General features: G+C 44.4%; 1 protein-coding gene across 11 annotated transcripts in view; it reads right to left on the bottom strand.

Moving 5' to 3' along the window:
- Positions 1–19,813, bottom strand: part of ARHGEF11 (Rho guanine nucleotide exchange factor 11) — a 108,079-nt gene that overhangs the window by 17,722 nt on the left and 70,544 nt on the right. For 5 of the 11 annotated variants that reach the window (XM_045545430.1, XM_045545434.1, XM_045545438.1 and 2 more), the window contains 12 exons: positions 19,170–19,246; positions 17,884–18,021; positions 12,068–12,142; positions 11,744–11,845; positions 10,513–10,611; positions 9,264–9,306; positions 7,711–7,807; positions 7,403–7,525; positions 4,898–4,921; positions 3,519–3,663; positions 3,110–3,209; positions 2,316–2,345 (listed from right to left, as the gene is read on the bottom strand). In XM_045545430.1, the coding sequence (XP_045401386.1) occupies positions 2,316–2,345; positions 3,110–3,209; positions 3,519–3,663; positions 4,898–4,921; positions 7,403–7,525; positions 7,711–7,807; positions 9,264–9,306; positions 10,513–10,611; positions 11,744–11,845; positions 12,068–12,142; positions 17,884–18,021; positions 19,170–19,246 (1,053 nt within the window). The remainder of the gene's footprint in view (positions 1–2,315; positions 2,346–3,109; positions 3,210–3,518; positions 3,664–4,897; positions 4,922–7,402; positions 7,526–7,710; positions 7,808–9,263; positions 9,307–10,512; positions 10,612–11,743; positions 11,846–12,067; positions 12,143–17,883; positions 18,022–19,169; positions 19,247–19,813) is intronic. The other 6 variants (XM_045545440.1, XM_045545439.1, XM_045545431.1 and 3 more) reach the window with 4 other exon arrangements.

Raw genomic sequence — 19,813 nt, forward strand, 5'->3', positions numbered from 1 at the left:
GAGTAGGGGCTATTACCATCACTCCCATGTTGGAGATTAGGACCAGATCTGCCTGTCCTAAACTGAATGTGCATCTGGGCCTTGGGGCCACTGCAGATTTCAGGGTCAGCTGTGCAGCTGCAGTCCTGAAGGGTGTTGGTCGGTGATGATGTGGGAGACTGGGAATATCCTAGAACTGAAAGCCACTGGACTGAGTTCACTATTATTCCCTCTCCCATGGGCCACTTTGAAAATGCCCAGTTGTGGCTGGGCATGGTTGCTTGTGCCTATAATCCCAAAACTCTGGGAGGCTGAGGTGGGAGGAACACTTGAGGCCAGGAGTTCAAGACCAGCCTGGGCAACATAGCAAGACTCGTCTCTACAAAAAATAATAAAAAAAAAATTAGCTGGGTGTGGTGGGGTGTGCCTGTAGTCCTAGCTTCTCAGGAGGCTGAGGCAGAAGGATCGCTTGAGCACAGGAGCTTGAGGTTACAGTGAACTATGATCAGTCCATTGCACTCCAGCCTGGGCCTGTTTCTACCAAAAAAAAAAAAAAAAAGCCCAATTGTGTTCTGGACATAGTTTACATCCTAACTGCGGCAAGAAACAGGTGTAGTCCTGAAATCTGGTGTAGCCAAATGAGTTATTCCCCAGAGAAACAGGGGAAAAACAAGTAGGATGGGACACATTTTTAAAAAGAATAAAGTTTTGTTAGTAGCTCTTGCTCTTCTTCCGCTAGTCTCTGAATGATAATAGGACTAAATAAAGGTAAATTACATGTTACTAACAATCTGTAGGCTGATCAAGAAGGGTAATAGCTGATGTCCTAAATGGCAAAAACTCTCAATATTGAGGCTTTTTAGCTTTGGTGGGTGTTTCATCTTTAGGTATGGATACCGATCTGTCTGATGTCCTGGGGATTTTAGAACCCCAAACCAAATCATGAAATCACAATGGAAAAATCTGACTCCAAGAGCTGGTGGATACTCACATCCTTATCCTGCCCTGGGGTCAGCAACCTTCCCTCCCCACCTTGGGTGCTTCTGTCCACTCTCAAGTTTCTTAATGCCTGCTGTTGCCTCATATCGTTCTTGGCAGGGCAGATGAGAAGCATGTGTTAAGAACTAAGGGCTTGATTTCAAGGTGATTCTTTTCTTGTCATTGTTCTATAAACATTTTTTTCAATAATTTTTAAAAAGAAGTCTACGAGTTCAATAACTTTTAAAATAATTTTGAAGATAATTTTTTGGGGGAGATGGGGATCTCACTACGTTGCCCAGGTTAGAGTGCAGTGGCTATTTACAGGCAGAATCATAGTGCACTGCAACCTCAAACTCCTGGCCTGAAGCAATCCTCCTGCCTCAGCCTCCCATGTAGCTGGGACTACAGGTGCATGCCATTGTGCCTGGCTGAAGGTAATATTTTTAATTGCCACTTTTACATAAAATGAATTCTTGAAACAGAATAATTCCCACTGAAATCTATTTATTTATTGTAGAACCTAGAAAATATTAATCACTTAATTCTATGTATATGGATCTCACTGATGGGAAATGAACTTGTCCAATTCTGTGACATACAATCTAGGTTCTAGGCTTCTTGTAGGTTAATGTGTGTCTTATTTATTTTTTTAATATCTAGATTCTGGAAGGTATTAAGTCCTCTAATATACACTTAGGCTCACTCTTTTTTTACTGCTATGGTTATACAGTGCTGGCAGTTAAGAGTCAAAAGAGATAGAGGTGCTACACTGAAGGGCTTAGGCAAAGTAGATAATACAGACAAAAATACTCAAAAGAAAAACTGTTTAGAAATCACGATTTACTAAAAACAAACCTTTAAAAATGAAGATTTTTATTATTTCAATTGAAAATAAAACTCCGAGGTGTTTGTGCTTCTGGAGGATAATTCAATTTGTGAGGGCTTCCTTCAGTTATACAGAACCCTGAATTTTGGAATCTCATTCACGGAGAGGTGACCAAATTATAGAGAAAGGCCTCAAGCTGTGGAAAAATTGCCAGAGAACTTGAAGGCTGACCTTTGCCAGAATCTAGAAAGAGTTCTACCTGTGGGAGGAGGGTCCCTGCCCCATGAGAACCCTGGGTCAGGCTGGCAAGGTCTCATATTTAGCGTAAGGATGGTAGTCACCCCCCAGGGGTTTGTGTTGCAGAGCAGCTTGAGCAACAAGGAGGAACACATAAGAGAAATGGAGAGAAGAAAGGAAGGAAAGAGGAACAGGATAGGAGAAGATGAAGAAGGAAAAGAGAAGACAAGATTTGAGAGATGGAAACTCAGTGCTAATGCAAAGACAAACCCAAAGAAAATGGTCCTTTTACCTTCCACAGGGGACAAGGGAATATGAAATGCTAAAAGAAAAACAAACAAAAACAAAAGTAAACCATGAAAAGTCAAATTAATGTTTCAAGAGTCAAAATAAAAATTACATCAAGCCAGAAATGAAAAGGTAGTAGCAAAAATCAAGGCTGATCTAGAAGAGTCCCTTCCTTCTCCCTCCTCCAGTGCACCAATTTCAGATCTAAGCGGGGACTTAGATACTGACTGGGAGGGGCCAGCAACAACTTCCAGACAAACGACACGTAGCTGGGAAGAGATCAGTGATAGGATCAATTGAGTTTTGGCTTACTGATGGCATTAGGGAAACCTCTGGGTCCCAAACCTGCCCCCCATCTGCTGAGTTTTACTTAATAGTGACTCAAACCCCCATCAAGGACCTATAATTGCTTCCAACACACAGGACTGCAGGCATATGGATGAATCCCACAGGCGAAGGTGAAGGGGCCATTTACTGTCCACAGGCTAATCTTTGCCAAGGTTGAAATGTTCCTCTGCATAGCTGGTCAGTAGCTACAACTGGTCCTGGGTTCCTAGATTAAGATCCAGGGACTGTCACAGCTTCCCTGGCTCTGAAACACTCACTTATACCTCAACGAGCCTGCACTCGGTTTGGCCAGGGGTGAAAGCGGCAGTAGTGAGAGGAACCTGCAGGCTCAGAGTTTGGGCCTGTGGTTCCCAGAAATGCAGGAAAGCATTCTGCCAACATATTGGTATGTGAAAGGGCTGAGGTCCCTGTCCAAGGAATTTCTATGGCTGTTGCTCCCCAAATACTCACTGCTCTGAGAAGAGCTTTTGGGCTTCCCAATGTATTTGAGGATGGGGTTTCGCTTCTTGTCCTCCAAGGCATCCTTTTCTTTCTTGGAATTGCTGCTCTGCTAAGACAGAAGACACTGGGGTTTAGAGGAGGTCCTGGTACCCAGATGTGGCTGCTAATTAACTCTGCCACTGCCCTCAGGACTGGCCCTAAGCAAATAACTGCCAAAGTTGACGTGCTAACGAGCACGTTCATGTCTGGCCTGGGCTTGGAGGAAGGGAGAGAGAGCTGCTCTAGCCTGGGTGTTCTGACTGACTCCACATCCAAAGGTGGATGGGTGTAGCTAGATAGCTGCAAAATGGCTTTCATAGTCTACTTCAGCACAGAGAACTGCACCGAGAGAAGATATTTTCTAGGGTAGCTCTGTCACCTTCTTGGTCTTAGGGAAAAAGGGTAGCCACTTGTCCTTGTCAGGAGCAGATTGGGCCTTTTCAGCTGTGTTGGAAAGTCGTGTGTCTCGAAGATGGATCCCAGCATGGCTCATGTAGGTATTGAGGGCAAAGTCCATTGGGGCACTGTAAGAGATGAACAGAGTCATGAATTAGAAAGCTCAAGTTAGCTTTCCTGCAGCACGTGAAGGGCCAAAACCCTGCTCCAGACAATCTCATCACCATCACCCAGTAGAGTAGGGAAGAGGCACTTATGGGTCAAACTACCCCTTTTCAAAGGGAAGTCTGGAATAATCAAATGGGACAGCAGGCAAAAGCTGGCTAAAAGTCTTGGCTGGCATGACTCCCAGAAGAAATCTTCTTTCCCTAAGCACAGCTCTTCCCAGTGAGTGGATGATGCTCAGTGGAAAGACACGCCAATTCCCTAAAACATAAGCAAACAATTCTCTGAATGGTCAAGCCATGGGCAGACCTGGAGGACTGGCTGGTCTATAGCTAATATCCTCAGGCATACGTGTGGGTGTGGGATAACAAGGGGAGGGGACAAATGCCAACCTCTGCCAAGGTATACTGCCTTCACCAGTCTCCCATCTCTAAGTACAAAGAGAAAAAGAGATGGAAAGGAGCTGTCAAGTAGCTTCTAACTGCCACAGATGAAACTGACCAGAGCTCTGTGTTTAAAAATATGCTTGGCCCACAATTCAATAGATAGATTATCCACTTTGTGGATTCAATGTAGCAAAGCTTCAGTCCTGGCTTTATTCCCCTTTTAAACAGACTTCCAACCCATCTTCTCTCCCTTATTAAGCATGAGTGCTCAGGGAATGTAGACTCATTTTAGCCTTGGCTGAAGAGAAACAATGAGATAAGTACATAGGCTGCAAAAAAAAAAAAAAAAAAAAAAAAAAAATCATAATATTTGCCAAGAGAGGAACTGTGTTGCATCCCAGTTCTCCTCTGTAGGCGCCAACTAACACAGGCTGATTTTACTATCACGGTTATTACTTTAAGTGGTTTAAGGGAAAGAAATGGGAAGGGAGACAAAGGGCTCATTTGGGTAAAGAAAAGGAAGCCAGGTATGGGAATGTTAGGAGTGATGGCAGCTTGGTCTCTTCCCATTGAGGGGCAGACCCACATCCCCAGGCAGTGATCCCTGAGCACCGTGGGCCTGGACCTCATGAGCCCTATGTATTATGGTTACACAGACCCCTGGGAACTAAACTTCTATGAACCATGGTCCCACATGGTCCTACAATGCTAGGGACTCCCCTTGATTGGAGGAATTGGAAACCACAGTAGCTCAACCCCACTCCTTCCCACCTTGAAAGCTGCAAATGAACCATACCATGGACTCACTCACCTTCTGTCTTCCTCGTACTTGGACCTGGAACAAAAGAAAAAACAGATGACTCAGACTGCAAAGACAGAGGCTCATCGCCCGGGCAGAGGCTGGGAGGAGGGTAAATTCTTTCTTAGAGGAAGGGAGGGCTGGTCGGGGAGAAGGGCAGGAGTATGATAAAATGTCAGACTTAAGACTCTTGGTCACAGCTCTGGAGCCAGCTTGGGGCTCAGGAGGTGAGAGTTCTTACTCCCTTGAGGGACTCAATTAGCAGAGTTATGATGATGATGATGAAGATGTCCTTCTAGCTAACAGGAAGGGGAATGTGCTTGCCATCTGTTTCAGTGTCTGAAGTTATTATGGAGGAAGAGGCTCCCTTTCGTATCCACCCAGGAATGAATCAGAAGGGCTGACACTGAGGAAAGAGGTGAGGAAGCAAAGATACCTTGAGGTCAAATCCAAAGAAACCTATTTATAAGAGGTAAATGGTAACAACTAATATTTGAGTGTTTTCTATAGGCCAGGCATTATTCTAAGCTATTTACACCTATTAGCCCATCTAATTCTCAAAATAACCCATGAGAAAGTATTATATCCCCATTTTATGAGACCAAAACTTCACTGCTTTAAATAAAAACCACTGTAAGTGGGATGCCTATGCTGTCAGTAATAATCTCATATACTTCTGGTGCCTACGGTCTCAAAATAGATTCAGATGGGTCCTGCCTCCAACCCTGAAGTGGTTGGGGTGGTTAATGCTATCTGACTGCTAGGGAAACTAAGGCCCAGAAAGACACTGGGCTTGGCTAAAGGTCAGAGGGTTAAGTTTTCAAAGCATACACTTTCTGTGTGATCTCATCTAGTCTGATCTCTAGCCCAGATCTCTTGTCAAATGTTAGATTCGTATATGCAGCTGACTGTTACATCTCCACTTTGATGTCTAAAAGGGAACTCAAATTCAACATGTCCAAAACTGAGCCCTTGACTTCCCACCACAGAACTGCTCCCCATGCAATCAGCCCTATCTTGATTGATGGCATCTTCATCCTTTTAGTAGCTTAGGTTAAAAAAAAAACACCCTAGAGGAAACTTCCCTGTACCCTACACTCAAATTTTTAGGATCTCTGTTGGCTCTACAGTCAAAATATAACTAGAACTGACCCCGCTTCACCACTTTCTCTGCTACTGCTCTGGTCTAAGCCCCTATCATCTTCCGCGTGGACTCCCACACAGCCTCCAACTGACCTCCCTGTTTGGAACCTCCCTTGCTCTCCCACCCTCTCCACCCACAATCTAGTCTCCACAGCTCCAAAGGCTCCCCAGCTCACTGAGAGCAAAAGACCACAGCCCTTACAGGCCCTGTGTGGCCGCCCTTCCTGTTGTCGCTCTGACTTCATTACTTACTTTCTCACTCTGCTCTTGCTATGTGGGTCTCACTGTTCCTCACTGTTCCTCAAATATGTCAAGCGCGTTCTTACTTTGCCTTGGCTGTTTACTCTACCTGGAATGTTCTTCCCCTAGATGTCTTCAAGGATAACTCTCCTACTTTCTTCAATTGCTCAAATGTTACTTTTTCCATGTGGCTTGCCTGGACCACCCTATTTAAAATTGCAACGGACTGGCTCTGGTGCTCCTGAGCCTCCTCATCCTGCTCTATTTTCTCCCCCAGCATTCATTACTTCTAATCTACTACATAACTTACTCATTTATTATATACTGCTGTCTCCTCCCACTATGATGTAAGCTCCACAAGGGGAAGAGTTGCTTTGTTTACTAATGTGCCCCAAGAGTATTTGATGCAGAACAGCGTTTGACACTTACTAGGAAGGCCATAAATATTTGCCAAGTTGAATTATCAGTGTTAACAGAGACTACCAAGATCATCTAGTCCAATTCTTGTAAGAAATGGCTTTACCAAGGTCATATAACTACTCACAAGAAGCAGTACTGGGTGAAAAACTGCTTCTAAGCCCGGAAATGTCCCCACAAAGTCTGTAAGGTTGGGACTTGCATCCCAGGTGCCTGTGATGCCTTAGAAAATGGGACTAGAAAAGCATTACAAAGCTCCTATGCCAGGAGCTCCTTCATAAGCTGGGCTAGTTTAGTTTTCTGATGTGATTAATAAAAGATGGTTCAATTTCTCTCAAGCCAGTAGCTGCCTCCTGAAGGAACTTTATCCACTGGACACTGATAGCGCTGGTCTCACTCTTAGCCTCAGATAGGGTCTTGGAGGCAGCAAGATCAGGAAGCGGGCTAGAAGGGGGGAGCAGAAAGCTCACAGGATCCTAGAACCCAGGGTCTGTCTCAACCACCAAATGACTGTCAGGAGCTCCCGGCTCCACAGCTCCCTTGAGCAGGGGCAGCTTCTCAGCATGAGAGATGCAGCGGAGGGCACAACTCTCCCCATCTTTCAGGGGAAGGAGAATCAGGCAAGAAGTGGAAGGGGGGAAAGTCTCGAAAACAGACCCACAAATATGTCAAGCTGTTTGGCATGTTTAGAACGCAGGAGCAGAACTGAAGACTCACAAAATATCCCCAAGGGCAGCCAGCTGCTTCTCGGCCACTTGTCGCTCTCGGAGAGGGTCCCCATCCAGGTCCAGCAAGTCATTCTCACCATATAAGCTGCCCAGCCCCAGGGTGCGCTTCGTTCTAAACAACAGAAGCACAGAGAGAGAAATATTAATAAATGTACACACAAACACTCAACAGGTGGAAACCCAGAAATAGGCAAACAAACACACATAACAAGAGGTACACACACTCACAGAGGGAACGAGAAAGGGCCAAGGGGCAGAGGTGCAAGCAGAGACTAGGAAGGCAGGGAGCTGGGCAACCTGTAGTCGTGAATCTGCTCCTGGATCTCGGGCATAGCTGCCTCCTGAGCTTCACAGAGAATGCTGCGGGCGTCCTCACTGTTCCGCAGGCGTGAGTCTGTAGTAGAAGCCCAGAGAAAGCAGAACGGGTGGGTCGTTGGCAGCGGGGGTGGGTGGGGGGGGTGGCAGTCACTTCTGCTGAGCATCTCAAGGCATTTCAGTTCCCATGACACTGGGAGGAGAGGCTGGCTTTCTGCTCCGTTACCCTAAAGGAAATAGAGGCCTGGACCTCCCCCGTCATTCCTGAATTCAGGACTGGAATCCTGATGTCCAAGGCCCAAGGCAAGGACAAAAACATCTTCTGGATGTTCTATGCTCCATTAAGAGAAGAAATACTAAAGCCCCTCACAGCGGATGTGTCCAAGTGCTGTTCTATGACATAGAAGTACAGACCTCTGAGAGGCTCATTCCTTCCTCTTTAAGCCCCAGAGCCAGCTCACAAGGCTAAAAAAGGCAAGCACTTCACATTCCATGAAACCCAAACTCTCCAGCAGAAATCGAAAGATGTCTCTCCTGTCCCTGCATCTAGTTCCAACCAGGCTAGGCCAAGTCCCTGAGGGCAGCTGGTTCTCTCTTTGCTTTTGAACAAGCTCTGCTCACCTATCGCCTATGCCTGTAAGCTCTCCTCCCTGTTGCATGTGCCCATAAATTGTCTCTTTTCAACTACTGTCCTCTAAAAAGCTGCATGTGATTAGATTCTCAGGCTGATATCCACCTTAGACTGCTTCCCCTTAATTCTTCTACTTGTGATTAGAATTAGAAGGGAGCTAGGCAATTATCTAGTTCACTGGGTCCTCACTCTGGACCAGCTGCTATCAGTACTAGTAAGGAACTTATAAAAACAAAAACAGGGTTAGGCTTGGTGGCTCAGGCCTATAATCCTAGTACTTTGGGAGGCTGAGATCAGCCTGAGCAACAAAGCAATACCTCATCTCTACAAAAGAAAAAAAGTAAGTGGGTGTGGTGGTGTGTGCCTGTAGTCCCAGCTACTCTGGAGGCTGAGGTGGGAGTTTGAGGTTGCAGTGAGCTACAATGATGCTACTGTACTCCAGCCTGGACAATAGAGTGAGACCTTGTCTCAAAAACAAAACAACCCCTGCATCCCCCAACAAACCACACTGGGGATTCTGACTCTAGGTGGGATGGAGTGATGCTCTGGTTTTTGTATTTTTTAAAAGAGGGATTCTGATGACTGACCTGGCTTATCAAATCCAATTTCCTCTTTGTCCAGATAAGCCAACTGAGGCCCAGAGAGGAGGACTGGCAGAAATGAGCCCAAATCTCCTAACTTCAAGTCCAGTGTCTTCCATGACAAGCTCCACCAGGCAGAGTGAGCTCCTGGAAAGGGTCTGTCCCATTTATGCATGACCATAAGCTACTGGGCAGTGTTCTTTTCTTCTATTAGAGGATGGTTGCCCAATGACAGGGACTATGTCCCCTCTGTCCTCTGGAGCCTCCTGAGAGCTCAGGACAACCAGGATGCCAACAGGAGACTGACCAATGAGCCAACTTACCAATTTCAGCCTGTAACATCTCAGGGATCTTCACTCTCAGAGGCTGGAAACAGAAGAGCGAGGCAGAAGTGGTGAGGTTGGCACACTCCAGGGAGACTGACACGTGCAGGGTGAGGAGGGCTTAGCAACACTAACTTCTTACCTTTTTTTGCCTACATCTACCCACACTCCTCCCATCTTTTTCCAACTGTACATCTGAATTCTAGGCTAAGAGTTTTGGGAAATGGACTCTGAGGTTACAGTGCAAGCTGGGACTATATTCTGAGGTTGGCACATGCAGTTTTTCCACTCTTATTTCAAGGTCACAGGGTGCATGGAATGGGCATGTTGTTCTAAAAAGTGGACTGGTGTTAAGTTAGCAGCAAGAAAAAAACCTTTATTAGTCTATTTGATGTATTTCCCCTCCTCTTTACTCCCAAGGGCAAACTGGCCTTATGTCACCTAGTCTTACAGTTAGCATAGTGTTCTGGTTTTTGGCTTTATGAGTCTCTGACACCTCAATATTGGGGTGGTTCCATAACAACCAACAGAGAACAACTGGCAGCTCTAACCTCCTTACTCAATACCCATTTAAGAAGGCAAATAAAAAATCCTGAGAAAAATCAATTTTTCCCAACCTTATTAGCCCTAGCAGCTTACTGCTAGAAGAATAATATCACCTTGGAATTAGCTGAGTTGATCAGATTAGAAAGTCTGGGATGCGAACTGCCCTCTGCAGGCAGAAGTGCTCTTGTCAGTGGGATTCCTGACCCAATCTTGGGAACTATGTACAGACGCACAGAGTGCTATCCATCCCAGATACTGTGGGGTCTTCGGCCTCTGACTCCTGCCTTTGGGCAGTAATAGCAAGTCAGGCTGAGCTGCAGAAAACGGGATTCTCCTCTTGCCTCCTTGATCTAGATCATCGGATGTCTCCGAACCTGTTTCTTTATCCCAGGGATGTGGGAGGCAGGGAGGGTTGTGGGGAACTAGGGCGCTGATTCAGGGAAAAGCAATGAGAATTTGGTACAATTTCTTTATTTCTCCAAACAATTTGGAGAGAGGCAATGTGTACTCTACATGTGGAACCAAAGAGGTATAGAGAGGAGGTCAATCTTTTGGGAGTAGAGCTGGAAGCAGAATCTCTCAGCCTGGACTTCTCTTTAAGAACCTGTCTCCACTTGGTCTGAATGTTTTGCTTCATTTTTCTCTGCCTCAGAGTGGTTCAAAGAGTGTAATGAAACTACAATGCAATCTACAACTGCCTTACCGCATTTTTCTCTAGGAAAATATTCCAGATGTCTTTTCCCAAGCTTCGAGACTCCTTAGGGTTTGTCTGCTGATAAACTTCTACACACAAGTAAAAAAGCTAAGAGGAGAGACAAACTGGGTTAGAGCAGTGATTCTCAACCGGGGGTGACTTTGACCCCGAGGGAACATTTGGCAATATCTGGAGACATTTTTAGTTGTCACCACTACTGCGCCAGTGAGGTGCTACTGGCAGCTAGTGGGTAGAGTCCAGTGATGCAGCCAAATATCCCAAAATGCACACTCTATCACAACAACCAATTCTTCAGTTCAAAATGCTAACGGGCTGAGGGTGAGAAATCCTGGGTTAGAATGTTTCAGAAACCTGTGGTAAAATAATCCCACCCCCTTTCCCACACGCACATCCTCAGAGTCATTGCTCCTCAACTCTGTATCTTCTCCACACTTGATATTTTACTTGTGTTCTGTACTTATTTACATACTGTTTCCTAAGGGTTCGCATTTTATTTCTCTTTGTGATGTGCCCCATCTTTATTCAGGAATGCTTCTGAGACACCAGCACCTGTGGCTCACACACAGGTATTCAATGAATACCTACTGAGCAAACAGACGTTCACTTTGGCTTCTAATAGTGGTGTCCCCAGAAAGACAAAACAGCAGTCCATGTCTTGGGCAAGAAGTTTATCCTGAAGAGCAAAACATCAACCTCTCTCCTCCAGCCCTACTTCCTAAGTAGCTGCGAAGAGTGAGAGAAACTGGTAAGGCTGCCAACTCTGAGCACTGTCCCAGGCACTCTGGTCTCCACCCCCTCACATTTCTCCTTATCACCACCTTCAGATGGAAGATGCTTTACCACCTTGCTCTCTGCCAAGTCTTCTTGTAGGGCCACTCTCTCAACTCTGTAGTCAGTCTGTATTTTCCTTCATTCAAAAAACTCTAGAAAGAGCATGTTCTCTAAGAAGCCTTCCTAAACTAACCAATAAATGATAGTTTTCCTGGCCTAGCTCTTCTCACTCCTCCATAGGCTATTGATGTAGTCTGCTGTGTCACATAAAGTGAAGAAACCCTTCTGCCTAAGTGTCACCCTCTTTTCTATTTTGTCTCTGTCCTTGAAGTTCCTGACTATGCCCATGGATCTGACTTGCAACATCTAGAGAGCAGAAATGGAGGCCAGAGAGTCTCTCTGCCAAGCCCAAGCAGGCATTCAATCAAGACTGATACTTCTGACTTACCAGTGGACTGGGGTCCGCCTGAGAGAAGATGTAACGTAGAAAAACACCTAGGTGAGCTGGACGTGACTTCAGTTTCTCAAGATCCTGGAAGATGACGTCGCTCTGGAAGGCAGAAGCCCGAGAATGGCTGGGAGGCACGGAGGCAGCATACAGCAGCACAGCCCGTTCCACTTTAGCTCCCATGTGATCCACCTTCCAGGGTTTATAAGCTGAGGCTCCCTCCCCCAAGTTCCCTTCACAGCTGGTGCTAGTCAGACTGCTTCTAGGCCAGCGCAACTTGTACGACAGAAGAATGATGAAAGGAGAAAACCAGGAAACCGTTACCTCGTTGTTGAAATAACCCGGGTCATAATCTTCCTCTGGGCCAATAATTAAAGGCTTTGGGCTTTGATCTACACCCTACGGGAGAGAGGCAAGTTGTAGAGATGAGGGGTCACAGAGGACAGGGTGTTCAACCCCCTCAATGAAGTTTGTTTAGTCACAGCACAGCACTCACAAAGCCGCACAGGTCTGGTAAATGTTGGCATCTCACTACCACCCCCAAATCTCAGAGCACAGAGAAAAGATTTCCACTTGCAGGAAGTCAACTGCTTCTGGGTGGGGCAGGGCAGACTCAGAACAGCCTGGCCACACGACATATGAAGATGGGAAGTAAGAGAAAATGCTCTCTTCCTGTTTGCAAAAGATCTGGGGAGGGAGTGTCATCCAACAAAATAAGAACCTATAGCTCCTACTGGACTGTTGGGTTGAGGGGCTTTGTTGTTTTCCTTAACTTTAACATACCCTCCAAATCTAGTGCCTACCACAATGCTACTGAACAGTTACGGTGTGCCTAGTAAGTGATGGTGGCTAAATAACAGTCTGGGAGCCTAGCAGTGGATCTCTGTCTCCCTCAACAAAAGGGCTGGGGTAGATCTTTCTCAAACATCATTTGCATTATTTCCCTTGCCTGCTTAAGAGTCTATGGTAGATCTCCACTACCTGTCTAAAATCCAAACTTCCTTAGACTAGTTTCTCTTTCTTTCCCACTTATACCAGTTTTAATAAAAACCTAATTCTAACCGATATGCCATTGATTAGGCATGAGAAACTTCATACTGCATAAGCTTTTCAGATGCTTTACTGGACAAATTTTTTCCTTAAGGTTCTTTGAGCTTTCAAAGATTTTCTACCAACTATATTTTTCATTCAATTTTATCTCCTTCATTTCCAGTGATTCTCCAGCAAGGACTCTGCTTCTAGAACCCACTGACCTTATTGTGCCTACTTTTATCCAGGCCCAAGAGACCCTCCTACCCTACTTTCTTTAGGGGCTATTCCTGACAGTGCCTCCCTGATGTTCCTAATTCCTTTTCTGTTCTCCTGGATATTTATAGACTCTATGTCCAGAATGACAGAGTCATAGAACATGAGACCCCTACAAGGTATCTCAGAGATTAGAGTCTAACACTCATTTATAATTGAATACAAAAATGAGGCCCAGGCCAGGCGCGGTGGCTCACGCCTGTAATCCTAGCACTCTGGGAGGCTGAGGTGGGAGGATCGCTCAAGGTCAGGAGTTCAAGACCAGCCTGAGCAAGAGTGAGACCCTGTCTCTACTAAAAATAGAAAGAAATGATTTGGACAGCTAAAAAATATAGAAAAAATCAGGGGGGCATGGTGGCACATGCCTGTAGTCCCAGCTACTCGGGAGGCTGAGGCAGAAAGATTGCTAGAGCCCAGGAGTTTGAGGTTGCTATGAGTTAGGCTGATGCCACGGCACTCTAACCAGGGCAACAGAGCAAGACTGTCTCAAAAAAAAAAAAAAAAAAAACCCCAAAAAATGAGGCCCAGAGAGACTGACAGGCACGCTCAAAGTTGCAGAGGCAGGCCTGATGTACTCACTGTATTTTGTATTTCTTAGACACATCCTGAGTATCCTGCTCTCCCCTAACACCCTAGACTCTCAACCCCTTGGGGTCCAAGATCCCCAGGATGCGAAAGACAAGCACTTTCAGCTCTACTTGGCTCTCTGGTGAAACCTGAAAAGCACTAGGTTTTTGACTGTTTGGTGGAGGATTTTTTAAAAATCTTTACAAATACATAATCTTTCTGATTATAAAGGCAGAATATGCTTACTAAAAAAACACACATTACAGAATTATGTAACAGAAAGTGAGAGTTCCCTATGCTTCTACCTCTCTGCTGCTGACAGTTTCATGGGTAGTAGAGTTTTTCCCTCTATGTTCTTATTAACATATTATTATTAAGAAACTATACTATATTTGCTCTTAACACTCAAAGAGTAGCAACTTAAATAGTTTTCAGAAAATGAACAAAACCAGAAGAGACAAACAAGGACTCCAAGACCATTTACTCCATACCTGCTCCTGTTAACCACCTAAAGGAAAACCTCCCCTGGGAACAGGAGGTATGCCTGACCCCCCTCAGCAACCCAAACTTGGTCCTTTAGTTCCACAAAGGGAAGGGTATGGGAGTGGGCAATGAAAGAGCAGCCAGGAGGGGAAGTAGCCCTGCCCTGGGGCCCAGGAGAACTACCTTCTAGTTCTGACCCTGCCAGTAACAAGCTAAGCCTTTGTTGCTTCACTTTTCTCATTTACCACACGAAGACTCTAACAGCCACCTCCTTTCCTGATTGTGAGAATTAAATGAGAATTTTTGTAAAAGATCTAGCACAGCAGCTGGTACACCAGACATTTTAATACACATTGGATTCATTTCCCCACCTTTCCCCTCTAAGTTCTAAGAATAACTAAATTCTGTTCGATGGGTAAAACTAGAGTATCAAATGTATTCTTCTTTTGTAGAGTAGCTCTTGATTAGAATTTTCTTCTGATGACTGCATAACTCTGGATTTAAGAACAGGATTCACCTAGGCCATGACCTCTGTCTATAGATCATACTATGAAACCTCAGTTTCGAGAAGTTCAAGAAACTCTGTGTCCTGGACAAGTCCTCCCCAAGATGACACTCAGAAGACTATTTTGATTAGTCCCATTCCAAAGTATTCACTCATTCCTTCACAAAGCATTATGAAGCACCTACTATGTGCCAGGCCCCCTGCTAGGTGCTCAGCATATAAAGATGAATTAAGCCTAGTAGGGAAATTAGACTTGTAAACAAAGAATAACAGCAGAGGGGTAAATGCTGTAATACAAAAAAGATGCTGCTTGGAACTCTAAACCCAAGAGAGAGAGGACAAGTTTACTAAAATCACACTACCACCAAAGAGAACTCATGAGATATATGTGTGTGTGGTAGAGTCAGGAGTTTGGGGGGTGAGTGGTAGGTGTGGGCAGAGGTAGGAAAGGTGCAGGCAGAAAACTATAACCCCACTGTCTGGGGTTACTCACTGAAGCCTGGGAAAGAAGCCCTCTGCATAAAAAGCCTTCCAGAGGAAGGACCAGGGTGGGTACCTCAAGCCCATATACTTCTACAGGAGGCCTACCCAGCAGGTTTGTTATGGCACAAAGTAAGGCCTGGTTTTGTTCAGAGGAGGGAGGAAAAGACGGAAAAATTAGATCTAGATTCTAGGATCCAGCACCAGCAGGGGCTAGATTTAACTAACTTGCTGATTAATTGATCACCTCACTACTGACTTATATTTGGCTAAACATTAGGATTACTGTTTACTCTGTTTTCTTCCTTATATTAATATCATCTCTCTCTCTCTCTATCCAAAATTACTTTAGAGATCCTATTTTCTGAAGACCACCTCCTGGATTCAGAGATTAACAGGCACCCAGAGTTAAAAGAACTTTAGAACAGCAGCTTTCAATGCCCTACCCCCCTGTCCCCGCCCTTTTTTTAAGAGACAGAGTCTCACTGTCACCTAGGCTGGAGTACAGTGGCATGATCATAGCCCACTGGAGCCTCCAACACATGGGCTCAAGCGATCCTCCTGCCTCAGCCCCCTAAATAGCTAGGACTACAGGCACGTGCCACCACGCCCAGCTAATTCTTACATTTTTTTGTAGAGATGTGGTCTTGCTATGTTGCCCAGGCTGGTCTCGAACTCCTCTCCTCAAGTGATCCTCCCACCCTGGCCTCCCAAAGTGCTGGGATTACAGGCATGAGCCAACACTCCCAGCTCAAACATTTTTTGACCATAACTTCCAATAATAAATACATTGTCATTGCAACCCAGTATATGCACACATAACTAAAACAGAAGTTTCATAAAACTAAACTTATTCTTATTAGATGAATGCTGATATTTTCTTTTCCACACTACTAAATTCTACTTCATTAAAATAAACACTGCTCTTTTTTTTTTTTTTTTGAGACAGAATCTCACTCTGTTGCCCGGGCTAGAGTGCCGTGGCATCAGCCTAGCTCACAGCAACCTCAAACTCCTGGGCTCAAGCAATCCTTCTGCCTCAGCCTCCCAAGTAGCTGGGACTACAGGCATGTGCCACCATGCCTGGCTAATTTTTTCTATATATTTTTAGTTGGCCAGATAATTTCTTTCTATTTTTAGTAGAGACGAGTCTTGCTCTTGCTCAGGCTGGTATCGAACTCCTGACCTCGAGCTATCCACCTGCCTCGGCCCCCCAGAGTGCTAGGATTACAGGCGTGAGCCACCGTGCCTGGCCTAAACACTGCTCTGAACCTCAAATACTGATATCATGACCCACTAAAAGGTGACAACCACAGTTTGAAAATACTACCTGTATACTTCCTTATACCACCATTTTCTAGTGTGGGAAGTACACTGGTGGAACTGAAGATGATTTTAAATAATTTTTTGTTGAGGCTCAAGATGATTTTAGGTGGCACCTGGACATGGCATTAAATAACACTGAATCATATTGTGAGAAAGTTTGTTTTCAGTTCTTATTCAATCATTTTGATTAACCCAGAAAAAGTTTCAGCTTGGTACTAAGTATAGCTTTAACAAAGGCAGAAACCTTTGAAAAGCAATAGAATCTAGCTAGAGTTTATTTTTCAGCTTGTTTAAAATTTTATCTGTTTCTTGAGTGATATGTTTGTATAGTTTAAAATTAAAAGGATAAAAAAGGTAAATATAATGAAAAGTCTTTCTTCTACTTCTATCCTTAAGCCATCTAATTCCCCTCCTCAGAGGCAACCACCACCAGTTTCTCAAATGTGCATCCAGAGATATAAAAGCAGCCTCTTTTCCTCTTTTTAACATAAATGACAGTTTTTTGTCTACATTGCTCTACATCTTTCTAGGTAGAATTTAACAAAATTGTTTCTAAATTTATATTTAGTTTTACATTTACCTTGCATTTATAGTGTTACTGGTTTTAATTTAAGGTAATGACAGATTTCCTTTAAAATGAATTTAAGTTTAAAAAAGTGAGTTAGCTTAAAGAAAAATATTAAGTAACATTATATAGGTGAAATGTGGATGTGGAAAAATCATTACAGTGATTATAAATTATTATAAATCATTACAGGTGACTCAATTTTAAGAAACACTGTTTTACAAAACTAGGAGATCTCTCCCCAGTGTCTCTAATAGGTAGTGGCCCAGCTTCTGTCTGAACAATGACAGGCAATTCTCTGGCTCTCGGGCCAGACAGCCCAGAGTCTGCAAGCTTTTTGCACTGAGTTAAAACCTATGTTCCTGAAATCTTTCCTGGACCTAGTTCTTTGAGAGCAGGGGCTTTCAAATTAGGTTTTGCAGGATCTTAGGGCTCCATGGAAGTGTTCTTGAGGGCAGTTAATCAGAAAATGTCCCAGGGGAACTGAGTTTTTTTTTTTTTCTTCCCTATATTAGTGTCCCAAATAAAAAGATTTTGTTCGAGAAAGAAATTTTGCTAAGGAATGAGAAAATTGAAAATTAGTATTTTGGAGAAACACTGAATAAAACTATTTCCTATTCTACATAGACATTAAAAGACAGACCAGCTATCTGCTCCTTATCTGTCACTTCCCTACAGGTACATTCACCGACTTTCCACATAGAACCTGAGACAGCCTTACTTTCATATTTCTATGTATACCATGTTCTTTTTTTACTATTTATTCTCTAAGTAAGTGACTATCTCAGTTTGGGCTGCTGGAGCAGGGCTTTAGTCTGATTATTCAAGACCATGTGTTGGTTAAGACCCATGCGTCCATATCTCAGTTCTGAAAAAACAGAGAGGAAAACTGCAAGGTGGATCACTCACCTGGTCGCTGGTTTGGAGGACTGGTGCATCTGAGCTCTGCCGCCTGTGGTGCTGGGCTACCCGGGCCATGATCACAGGGGAGGTTCGAGGACTGTCTAGCCCAGGATCTGAGAGTACTGAGTTCCGATTCATCAATGACTAGAGGAATGGAGAATTCTGTGAGAAGGAACCTTGGCCAGAAGACCCTCTGGGCTCAGCTCATTCGGTGATGATAACCATACTTCTAACATTAGCTAACAGAAATTCAATACTTGCTCTGTGCCCGGCATTATATTAAGCCCTTGATTACATATTATCTCACTCAATTCTCACAACAGCCCTAATACCATTATTCCTCCCACTTTCCCATGAAAAAACTAAGACTCTAAGAGGTTATGAGACTTGCTGAAGGTCAAAGAGCTAGTAATGAGATATTCCCTGGCTTCAACCCACAGCACACACTTTTCTTCATCACCAACTATGCTGCCTCCCAGATAATGTCAACTGCAGATTCTTTAGGACCCCCCCTCCCACCCCACTTTCTCGGTGACTTTCCTACATATTGATCCTTTCACATGCATTCATCATCTTCCCACAGACAGGAGCAGTAAAAAAATAAAATGCCAATTATTATCTAAAATTAGGTTTTTAACATGTTCTCAATGACTTATTCACATATTTAATTAATCTGGCTAAGTAAATATTTTGCTATCACCATTACTGCTCCTTCTACTCACTCTTACTTTATATTGCAGGTTTACAGAGTTTTATATATGCAAACTGAGAATACCTGGAAGAGATAACCTTCAAAATCTGAAATTCTTCTTACTACTCCAGAAAAGATGAGATGTTTAAGAAGAAAAAGATTCACAGCAAAGAAAGACTACCGCTTCTGATGAGGCCGAGTTCACTGTATTAATCTAAGATGATATTATTCCTGACCAGGCAGAAATGTATTTTTGGTCAAGTCACTGTTTTAAAGGATTTATGTCTCTGCTCCCTCACTCTCAAAGGCTTGCCATAGTTAAGGATGTGGTCTCCCTCTCTACCCTACTCTTTACATAACAGAGTCCACTAGGATAAATTGGAAGCCAGATTTGCTGGTCTTACATGTAGGGTGCATTTGAAACCCCTTTTTGGGAACTCAGAGCACAGTGACTGAAATCCTTGGGACTAGAACCATAGAAGAGGCGCCCAGATGACAGGCCAGAGGCCTTGGTGCAGCTGGTGAGCAGCAGAGCCTTTAGGTGCCTGGGAAAAGGACAGTGAATATGTTTTGAATGGGCCTCGTCTCTGCTGGCACTCACCTCACTAAGGGAAGAAAAACGTTCTGTCCCAGAGTCCAAGCCACTGTCCCCCTCCTGGGAATCCAGAGAGAAACGGCCTGAGAAGAAACCAGTTTATATAGTAAGGAAGGAGCTGTGGCCCGGGGGAAAGAAGACCCTTTATTCTGGGTACCTGTGCACTGGGCAGGAAGGGGAAGCCATCATCTTTCATGCTTCCCTGCTGCTCTCTCATCTTATGACCCCTAGACTCAGCTACTCTCTTGGGTATACCTCTCCTCTCCTCTTACCACATTTAGAGTTCTCATCTAGTTACTACCTCTGCACCTAGGTACAGGTCATGTCACCTCATGAGGTAAGACTCCGTAGCTATCTTACACTAGTCTTACCCCTCAACCCAGTCCCAACCCTCTTCTGGTCACCATCCATTTCTTCTTACAACAAGTATTTGTTAAGCTCCTAAGTGCCAGGTGCAGTCAGGCAAGCTGTTGTCTGGACCATAATCATTCCAGTATCTCCCTGGCCCTTATCTATCCAGTGCTACTGGTTAGACACTCATTTCTAGTGCTAAATCGTACCCAATTTCCCTGTGTATCTGTACTGCTTTCTCTCATTATTCTATTTTCCAGACAGCAGGCACTATATATTTTCCTTCCCAGAATCTGCCT

This window comes from Lemur catta, chromosome 3 (assembly GCF_020740605.2).
Source record: "Lemur catta isolate mLemCat1 chromosome 3, mLemCat1.pri, whole genome shotgun sequence".
Taxonomy (NCBI): Eukaryota; Metazoa; Chordata; class Mammalia; order Primates; family Lemuridae; genus Lemur; species Lemur catta.